This window comes from Salmo salar, chromosome ssa12, assembly GCF_905237065.1.
Source record: "Salmo salar chromosome ssa12, Ssal_v3.1, whole genome shotgun sequence".
In the NCBI taxonomy this organism is placed as follows: Eukaryota; Metazoa; Chordata; class Actinopteri; order Salmoniformes; family Salmonidae; genus Salmo; species Salmo salar.
Window position 1 is genome coordinate 65,380,854 of NC_059453.1, and position 11,126 is coordinate 65,391,979.

Consider the following 11,126-nt stretch of genomic DNA (forward strand, 5'->3'; position numbering starts at 1 on the left):
AAAGTAATTTTCATTGCAAGTGAAAGCATACTGTTTGCTAACTAGCTAACGTTACGTGTGTGATCTCTGTAGTAATATTATTCGTATCTCAGAGCCATTTGCATTGCTAGTTAAAAGATTTAGATGCACTATTGTAAAGTTGTTGTTCCACTGGATATCATAAGGTGAATGCACCATTTTGTAAGTCGCTCTGGATAAGAGCGTCTGCTAAATGACTTAAATGTAATGTAAATGTAGTTATAGCCTAATGTTAGCTAGCTAGCTAACATTGAACCTAGCTAGTTGGTTAGCATTAGCTACCAGCAGATTTATGCAGGGTAGTAATGTTATGAGTTGGGATTATGGTTCATTGTTTAGCTAGCTAGCTACATGTCTAAACAAAAGACTCCACTATACAAGTTACCATTTCACTATACCATTCGGTGGTGTAAAATTCTTAAGTAAAAATACTTTAAAGGACTGCTTAAGAAGTTTTTTTTTGGGGGGGGGGGGGGGTATCTGTATTTTACTATTTATATTTTTGACAAAATTTACTTTTACTTCACTACATTCCTAAAGAAAATAATGTACTTTTTACTCCATCTTCCCTGACACTCAAAAGTGCTAGTTACATTTTGATTGCTTAGCAGGACATGAAAATGGTCCAATTCACACACTTACCAAGGGAACATCCCTGGTCATCCCTACTACCTCTGATCTGGTGGACTCATTAAACACACATTCTTTGTTTGTAAATGATGTCGGAGTGTTGGAGTGTGCCCCTGGCTATCCGTAAATAAATAAAAAACAAGAAAATGGTGCCATCTGGTTTGCTTAATATATTTTTTTTTATTATGTATACTTTTACTTTTGATACATAAGTATATTTAAAACCAAATACTTTTAGACTTATTTTACTGGGTGACTTTCACTTTTACTTCAGTCATTTTCTAGTAAGGTATCTTTACTTGTACTCAAGTATGACAATTAAGTACTTTTTACATCACTGGTACCGTTTACACCTTCATTATCCAGTTCATGTTACAAATAGACTTTGATTTTATTTGATATAGTGTGTGTTTACCAGAGACGGTAATGTGAAGAACAACATGACCTGCACCAAAGTCAAATTAGCATATTATGTTTTTATTTCGTAACACTCATAACCATAAGATGTTTTCTGTAATTAGCTCAACATTAACTTGTAATGCTGATATTATTGTGAGTATATTTTCCTGCGATAACAAATGGCTTTGTCACTATGGTGGTACTATATAAAGGCAAAATTAAGGATTTTCTACCTGTGGAGAAAGGTACTATCTGAGGTATGAACTGGGGTACAATTATGTAACTATAACTAAAACCTCAAAGGAGGACCTTACAGGGTACTACCCCAGTGACAAGTAATGTGGGACAAAAAATGTGTTACAATAAACATACATCTGATCTGTTATTGGTGGTCCTTGTATATTCATTCATGTAACACTGGATCAACTGACCAAAATATCTGTGTACATCAAGGATGTGAAAAATATACAATTTGTTATCACATAACATCACGTTTTTGTCTATAAAGACCATCTTTTCTGAATCTGCAAGTCTGATCTCCACTAGAGACCCTAATGGCAAATGTCTGATCTCCTTACGTTTTCAAGCTAGACTTTGGCTGCATCCTGGCTCATCGGGAGATAAAATATCTGAGATGTAGGATGGAGCTGTCGTGGAAATTCATACTGAGAGAGACTGTCATTTCTTCAAACAATCATCTTCATTTAATATCGATTAATGATTTCAATAATGAGACTGGTCAATGGGCCGAGAGCCTAACCTTTATATAGCTGACACTAAGAATGCTTAGTCATGGCTGGTTCCACCCCTCCCATGCAGGCCAAGGGGCATCATAACCCACTCTGGGTTAATTCAGTCATTATCTGCATGGGGTTGTTGTCTTAACCCCACTCTGGCTTAGTTTCCCAGTTGCAAGGATGATTTTGAGACAATGAGGGATTGTTCTACTCCTAAGTTATCTCTAATAAAACACATTGTCTATGTAATGCAGGTTGTTAATTCATTTGTCACTTCAAGCCATCTCTAGTGACCATACACCCAGATTAGCTGCAGGGAACTAGAGTGGAGACCATAAAAACACAGCATTAGTAGGACAGAAATGTCTTCCCATTTGTTAAGTATTAATTGCTAACTATTAATATCAATCAAATCAGGTAAATACGTAATTTTTCTATCACAGGGCTAAACCAAGCCTAGCCTTAAACGTGATTAATACAATAATTTGTATCTGTTTTAAACGTGACTGGTAGCCAGTGTAGAGAAGCTAAAATTGGTGTAATATTGTACGTTTCCTGGTGCCTGTTAAAAGCCGAGCTGTAGACAATGGAGTGATTTCTGACTGAGACAGGTATACAAAGAGTTACAGTAATCTAGGCACGAGGAAATAGTTGTGGGCCCAATACAACAACCTCTGATGTCTTATCATTGAGCAGGAGAAAATTGTCAGACATCCAACATTTTATATCAGCAAGACATTTGTGAAGGGTAGCTAAGCTAGCTTGGTCACTTGGTCTGATTGGTAAAGAGCTGCGTGTCATCCGCATAGATTATGGAAAATGCGCTATTTAATAATTCTCCTGTAGGAGAAAGCTTCCACTTCTATGTCAGAAACACTACACTAAATACTACAAAATGCAAAACACTACATTAATTACAATAGTATATACTAGTTTTCTTTTACTTTAGTATTTATAATGTAGTTAACTGTAAATACTCGGTGGTGGAAAAAGTACCAAATTGTTATACTTAAAAGTAAATATACCTTAATAGAAAAGTAAAAGTGAAAGTCACCCAGTAAAATATATATTATTTTTGTAATTTTTACCCCACTGAAATTGAACAAGTATTTTGGGTGTTAAAGAAAATTTATGGGAGTAAAAAGTATATATTTTCTTTAGGAATGTAGTGGCATAAAAGTAAAAAATATACATAGGATAGGTAAGTACAGATACCCCAAAAAACGACTTAAGTAGTACTTCAAAGTAGTTCTACTTAGTTACCACTGTCAATACTACAGTAAAGTCTGCAAAAACACTACAGTGAGTACTATAGTATTTACACCATAGTATACTGTTTATGCCATGGTATAGAAATAGAAAGGTTGAGAAGACATTATCTATAGGACGCATGCAGGAGAGAGGACAAACAGTACAACACTCAACACTAAAGTGCCCTAAGTGAGTTATGTATTGTCATTTTATCTGACCAGAATGAATTTGGCCCTTATGGCCCGTATGTGTTCTCATGCAGTTTGAACATGAAAAGGTCCACCAGAGAATTGATGGTATTTCAAGCTGAGGAGTTAGTTTAACCAATTCAACTTGGTTACATAACGTTCTGAGCCACATCTGAGCAAACTGCACATGTGGCTCAGATCCTTGTCTGTGAGAGAATCAAACTTGAAAAGGAGATATGTGCCAACTAGGGCAACATAAGCTGGAGGGAGGCAAGGCATGGATCTAAAAACCAGACAGATGAGCGTTGTAGGGAAGAGATGGAGGGGAGGGAGGGGTGTTGCTGGTTCCTTCTAGCCTTGTTTATGTTCCGACGCACCCCTCTGAAAACTATTAACTGTCGCCACACTCAGTTGGCCCTGGGCTATGTCAACAAGCCCTGTACGCTCTATAACGCACCCCATCAAGGAACGATGAAACCTGCTCATCAACATGTGAAACCTCTCCTCTCATTAGCTATCCACGGTTGAAATTAAGCAATGAAAGCGTGGGATTTAACAAGAGATTTGGAGGGTGTTTGTTTTGTAAAAAGGTTTGACTGTGTTTCACCTCCTCATCATCTGTGGGCAGAGAAAGACTGGCTGGACTCATATGAAGATTGATCATCATTGGAACAGTGCTTGAATGTGTCTCCTATCTGGATATGTATTTATGAGTATTTGTTTAAGAAAAGAGGAGTTTTCCATAACGTATGCATGTTATCTGACCTAGTTAATGGAGGGTGTATGTTGTGTAAGGATGAACCGCCCACCCACTCTCTCAGAATCTGGGCAGTGAGATATGCAGCTCCTCCTTACTAGTTCAGGGATACAGCCAGGCGGTAGAATACAGGAGGTAGGGAGTTCTTTAGGCCAATATCTCCCCATTGGCTTGTTAAAAAGCTGTGGGGGCTGCTTGTGGCACTTCCATCTGCTCACCTCCAACTTCACGGCACTCACTCACAAACACACATACACACACACACACACACACACACACACACACACACACACACACACACACACACACACACACACACATGCACAAATAAACAACACACACACACACACACACACACACACACACATGCACAAATAAACACACACACACACACACCACACTCCGTGCCATCCTCAGAGAGGGAGAAGTATTCCCACCACCCTCCACCCTCCAGAACTATTTCCAGTGCCTCCATGACACATGTTGTTGTCTCAGCTCTGATCATACATCATACCTCTAGTCCAGTGGTTCCCAAACTTTTTATAGTCCCGTACCCCTTAAAACATTCAACCTCCAACTGCATACCCCCTCTAGCACCAGGGTCAGCACACTCTCAAATATTATTATTTTTTTACATCATTGTAAGCCTGCCACACAATATACGATACATTGATTAAACATAAGAATGAGTTTTTGTCACAACCTGGCTCGGCAGGGCATGAAGTGACAAAGAGCTCTTATAGGACCAGGGCACAAATAATAATATAATAATAATCAATCATTTTGCTCATTATTTAGCCATCTTACATATAAAACCTTATTTGGTCATCAACAAAAATGGTGAATAACTCACCACAGGTTAATGGTATGCTTGAAAGGATACACGTAACTGCAATATTGGGTTGTATTGGAGAGAGTCTCAGTCTTAAATAATTTTTCACACAGTCTGTGCCTTTATTTAGTTTTCATGCTAGTGAGGGCCGAGAATCCACTCTCACATAGGTACGTGGTTGCAAAGGGCATCAGTGTCTTAACAGCGCGATTTGCCAAGGCAAGAAACTGAGTGCAGCCCTGCCAGAAATCTGGCAGTGGCTTCTGATTAAATTCAATTTTCACAGAACCGCTTCTTGCAATTTCGATGAGGCTCTCTTGTTCAGATATCGGTAAGTGGACTGGAGGCAGGGCATGAAAGGGATAACGAATCCAGTTATTTGTGTCGTCCGTTTCGGGAAAGTACAGTACCTACGTAATTGCACACCCAGATCACTCAGGTGCTTTGCTATATCACATTTGACATTGTCAGTAAGCTTGAGTTAATTTGCACACAAAAAGTAATACAATGATGGAAAGACCTGTGTTGTCTTTGTTAATGCAGACAGAAAAGATCTCCAACTTCTTAATCATAGCCTTAATTTTGTCCCGCACATTGAATATAGTTGCGGAGAGTCCCTGTAATCCTAGATTCAGATCATTCAGGCGAGAAAAACATCACCCAGATAGGCCAGTCATGTGAGAAACCCGTCATCATGCAAGCAGTCAGACAAGTGAAAATTATGGTCATTAAAGAAAATGTTATGCTTGTCTCTCAATTCAAAAAAATATGTCAATACTTTCCCCCTTGATAACCAGCGCACTTCTGTATGTTGTAAAAGCGTTACATGGTCGCTGCCCATATCATTGCCTAATGCAGAAAATACATGAGTGTTCAGGGGCCTTGCTTTAACAAAGTTAACAATTTTCACTGTAGTGTCAAACGTCTTTCAAGCTTCTTGGTGGATGCTGCAGTGTACCCAAGTGGCGTCGGGAGTAACTGCTTACACGTGCGTTACCACTCCACTATGTCTCCCTGTCATGGCTTTTGCGCCATCAGTACAGATACCGACATATCTTATTTGACGTCAAAAAGCTGTCCAGTACTTTAAAAAGAATCCAGGTTTCCAGGGGTTTGCAGATGAGGATGTCTTCCTTAATTGACCCCCCATAAACGAACGGACATATACCAAGAGCTGTGCCAGGCCTGCCACATCTGTTGACTCAGCCAGCTGAATCGCATATAATTCACTGGCTTGTATGCAAAGCAGTAATTGTTTCAAAACATCTCCTGCCATGTCACTGATGCTTCGTGATACAGTGTTGTTTGATGAAGACATTGTCTGTATATTTTCTTTGGCTTTTTCCCCCAGCATTGTCCCAGCCATATCCGCGGCAGCAGGAAGAATTAAGTCCTCCACAATAGTATGGGGATTGCCTGTCCAAGCCACTCGGTATCTCACCATATAAGACGCTTCTAGCCCCTTCTTATTAATGGTATCTGTTGCTTTTATACATGTCTTACTACTCGAAAGTCGTCTTTATTCTCGCTCAAAACACTCCCGTGGCATATTTTTCAAATTGTCATGTTTCATTTCTAAATGTCTGCGCAAGAGTGAAGGTTTCCTGCGAGAGAGTAGCGGTTAATGTGATTCAGGGGCGAAAATCTGATATCCACTTTGGAGGGGACAATTACATTAAATTTTCTCAAGAGCAATTCCTGAGGGGGACACCAAAAGTAGTGCTGTGACACATAGCCTACATTGTAATATGGTAAATGTATATTGAGGAACCAAAGAAATAAGGTGTTTGCCGTACTCCTAACTACCGGTACCCAAAACTACACAACTAATCACAACAGCAATACCATTGCCTTTAACAAATCTTAGTTCAGTCACCAGTTTAAGTTGAGAGTGGGGGTATCCATGGCATTTTCCAATTATGTTCCTATTTTACAAGCCAAAAAAATTGAGAACCTTTCATAATGTTGCCAAACAAAGACTCAACAAACTTACCTGAGACTCCCTGTCTCTGCCAGTCTGTCCCTGCATATCTGTCCCCAACTCTGCTGTCTGTGTGCCATCTGTTGCCTGCTCTGCCTAATGACATCATTGTGAAACATTTCCATTAGAATTTCATTTCTTTCTTATGAACATTTTATCAACTAGTCTTTGAGATATTAGGCTACTAGGGTTCTTACTATGCGTTTTGGTGTATTGAAAAATACTCTGATGTCCGTCTTTTATTTTTCTGTCATTTTTCTACCTGGCTGGCTACACACACAGTGTGTAGGTTATTTACAGTAGGAGATGGGCTTCTATCATCTTCAATCATTCTATATGGGCTTCGATCTAAAAGGTAGCTAGCAAATGTGAAACGGATTAAAATGACAAGAGTTGACAGATGTATGAGTTCACCATTTACACAACATATGCTGCAACCTTTTGTAATTTTAATAGTTTGTTTCATATTGGCTGGCTTCCAACAATAGCTGAATTTGCAAAGCTAGCGAGCACCAATTCAGTTTCAGTGGTGTTTGCTATAATCTTTGCTACCCGGGTTAAATAAAGGTGAAATTAAATAAATAAAAGTTCCCTTGCGACAATTTAGCTTTTGCAACGAGACCATTAAATATATTTAAGACAATGGTAGATGAGAGTGTAGTTCTGTTCAGTTTGGACTTCAGTTTATCGCTAACCTTATCACAGGGACTTTGAAGCACTAACTTACATCATCTGCATGCTGATTCCATCTTTGACGACGCCACATAAATGGAATAGGTACTAGCTAGCTTAATAGTTAATATTTGCGCGCTAGCTCTGCATATTCAGCTAGTGTGTGTGCGCGCGATTGACTGGATGAACCTCACGGCAGTTACGTAGCAAGCTAAGGAACTGGCAGTGGATCAAACCATTGTGAGGCAAAGGGCAGGGGGTTCGCAATCTTTTGAAACTTAAAAATGCGCTATTAAGTGTCTATAATCAGCACAATTGCTTTCATTGCGTATTATTAATATTATTTAAATTACATAGTTATGTTTCAGGGATATATTGGGGGGGACAAATCATATTTTTCCCAGGATGGGGGGGTCGTGTCCCCCCCGTCCCCCCCGGGATTTCCGCCCCTGATGTGATTTGATGTTAATTAATCATGCTTGCTGCATATTTGTTGTTGGAGGCTTAAGAGGAGATCTAGGTCCTATAGCTATAAGGTGATAGATACCATCTGAGCTATTCACCCTCCTTCTCTCCTCTCCACAGAACTTCAGAGAGGTGCAGACCTGTCAATCACCCTCATCAGCGTCCAGTCAAAGCCAGGAGAAAAGGATTGGGCGGGGCATGGACTGGCTTGGCCGTTGCTATGCATGAGCGAGTGCCATGGTGTCCATGGAGACCAAGGGCTATACTGACCTCCTGGAGACCAGCGATGGGCAGGGGTCGGGACTTTTGGAGAGAGGGGACATGTCGGGGACTGAGGAGGACTGGAGCGTCCCCTTACCCCTGGGCTTCCAGGTGTCCCTCACCACTGTGCTGATGCTGGAGCTGGTGCTCGGCTTCAGCAGCAACCTGACCGTGCTGGTGCTCTACTGCGCCCAGTCCAACCTGGTTGACTCAGTCAGCAACATGGTTACGGTCAGCTTGCATGTGCTGGACATCCTGGTGTGTGTGCTGTGTCTGCCGCTGACCGTGGCGATCATCCTGCTCCCAGTGGACGGTAGTGGCGGGGGCAGTCTGGCTACGCTGTGCTGCTTCCATGAGGCCTGCGTCACCTTCACCAGTGTGGCCACGGCCATCAATGTGCTGGTCATCAGCCTGGACCGCTACGACATCACCGTCCGTCCAGCCACACGGCTGCTGACCCCGCGACGTGCTGCACTCCTCCTGGCTGCCGTTTGGGCCATATCACTGGCCGTCTTCTTCCTACCCTTCCTGGAGGGGGACTTCTTCTCAATGGGGTCTGACGCTGAGGACAGCGAGATTGGAGGAGGGTTGGAGATGGACATGGGGGATCTGATCCCTGAGTCTGATTCTGAAGCCCCTACTGGACTGACCCCCACTGGGCAAAACCACACTGGGCTGACCCTCACTCCCTCCACCCCCTCTACTCCATACTACTCCCACCCCCTGAGGCAGAACCGGACGCTGCTATGTGTGGGTGGGCAGGGCTACCACACGGGCCTGGCCATGTACTACCACCTCCTCCTGCAGGTGCCCTGCTTCTTCATCGCCGTGGTCGTCATGCTGTTCACATACTCCCGCATCCTGCAAGCCCTCAACATCCGCATCGGCACCCACATCAAGAGGGGCCCACGGGCCTCCAATAAGTACTCAGGCTGCAGGATCCGTAGGCGGAGAGAAAGGAGGAAGGGGCTGAGTCTGGCCACAGAGGGGAGAGGTTCCTCCAGCCAGAACCAACGCCTCACCCACCCGCCCCTCATCCCATCCCCCAGCTCCCTGCCGCCCCTCTCCTCCATGCCCTTGGTTACCTCTGACAGTGGGGCCACGGGGGTCACCAACACCGCCGCCACCACCCCCAGCGCCACCACCCCCAGCGCCACCACCCCAGCGACCCCTAACCCCACTGACGGCATCTCCCCCCCACCGGCGGCGGCAGACCGCCCAGGCGTCCAGGCTTCTGTGTCGGCCATCATCGCCCTGAGGAGGGCCGTGAGGCGCCACCGGGACCGGAGGGAGCGCCAGCGGAGAGTCTTCAAGATGTCCCTGATCATCATCTCCTCTTTCCTGGGCTGCTGGGCTCCTCTGTCCATGGTGAACGTGTTGATACTATGTCTGGGCCCCAGTGATGGCCTTGTACGTGTGAGGCTCTGCTTCTTGGCCATGGCATACGGCACCACCATCTTCCACCCGCTGCTCTATGCCTTCACCAGGCAGAAGCTGCGTAAAGCGCTGAAGACCCATGTCAAGAAGAGGGTGGTGTCCCTGCTGCAGGTGGACCCGGCGCCCAACGGGGGAGCTGTTATTCACAACTCCTGGGTGCAGGGGGGTGGACAGAGGAAGGGACGCAAGCCCCGACTGGAGGGCAGTGACGCCACCAGTAACTGCCTAACAGTGGCTGTGAGAGAATGAGAAGCCGTGCAGCTGTGTGTGTGCGTGCGTGTGCAAGCGAGCGTGCATGTGTATATGGGTGTACAGTATGTGATAGTTGACAAAGGTCACACGGCATCACATGACAGCACCTCCCTCCACCCAGATGTGTGATGATGGCAGGTGGGCCCAGAGCTCTAATTAACATCAGACCTCCTCTGTGATCTATATACACAGCTCATCATTAGTCCCCCAGTTAACGACAAGATGGCCGCTCCTTCTCCATGGCAATGCCAAGCTACAAAGCAATATGTGACAGCACCTGCGTTGCCGCAACCTTAGTTACTGTAGATATAAATCCCAGTACAGGTACAGAGCAAAAATATCCACACACATTGATCGACCTGTTGTCATTCACGGAACAAGTGAACACACAATATCTACCTGCACACAGATCTCAATGAGAGTCAATATCCAGTAACAGTTTATCATTTGATTAGTCATGCATTAAAGGAGAAGTGTTCTTTTTTACAACCTATTTTTGATGTACTGTAAATGGCATGTTATAGAAGGGTCCTGACACCTTTTTTGTGTTTTCATGTTTTTTATTTTTTTACTTACCTCAAACAGCAAATTGCTTCCTCATCCTCTTTGTATAGTATAATGGCCCCGAAAAAATATGAACAAAGGCTCCAAAAACTCCCAAATAAAATAAAATGTTATTGGTCACATACACATATTTAGCAGATGTTATTGCGGGTGTAGCGAAATGCTTTCGTTCCTAGCTCCAACAGTGCAATAATATATAACAATACACAAAAGTGCTAATAAATCTAAAAAGTAAAATAATGAAATTAAGAAATATAGAAATATTAGGACGAGCAATGTCGGAATCCAGAGTATATAGAAATAGATATATATGTCAGAATGTCAGAATAATAGTAGAGAGAATGATTTATTTCAGCTTTTTTCTTTCATCACATTCCCAGTGGGTCAGAAGTTTACATACACTCAATTAGTATTTGGTAGCATTGCCTTTAAATGGTTTAACTTGGGTCAAACGTTTTGGGGAGCCTTCCACAGGCTTCCCACAATAAGTTGGTTGAATTTTGGCCCATTCCTCCTGACAGAGCTAGTGTAACTGAATCAGGTTTGTAGGCCTCCTTGCTCGCACAAGCTTTTTCAGTTCTTCCCACAAATGTTCTATAGGACAAACCACCAGGGCTTTGTGATGACCACTCCAATACCTTGACTTTGTTGTCCTTAAAGCATTTTGCCACAACTTTGGAAG

The 11,126-nt window shown here is 43.1% G+C and overlaps 1 protein-coding gene across 1 annotated transcript in view; it reads left to right on the forward strand.

The window, feature by feature from the left end:
- The window catches only part of LOC106565563 (G-protein coupled receptor 22), a 55,610-nt gene extending 45,111 nt beyond the window's left edge, over window positions 1-10,499 (forward strand). Inside the window, exon 2 of the mRNA XM_014132825.2 lies at window positions 8,051-10,499. Coding sequence (XP_013988300.1) covers window positions 8,168-9,877 — 1,710 coding nt within the window. The 5' untranslated portion in view covers window positions 8,051-8,167 and the 3' untranslated portion in view covers window positions 9,878-10,499. The remainder of the gene's footprint in view (window positions 1-8,050) is intronic.
- Window positions 10,500-11,126: the final 627 nt, after the last annotated feature.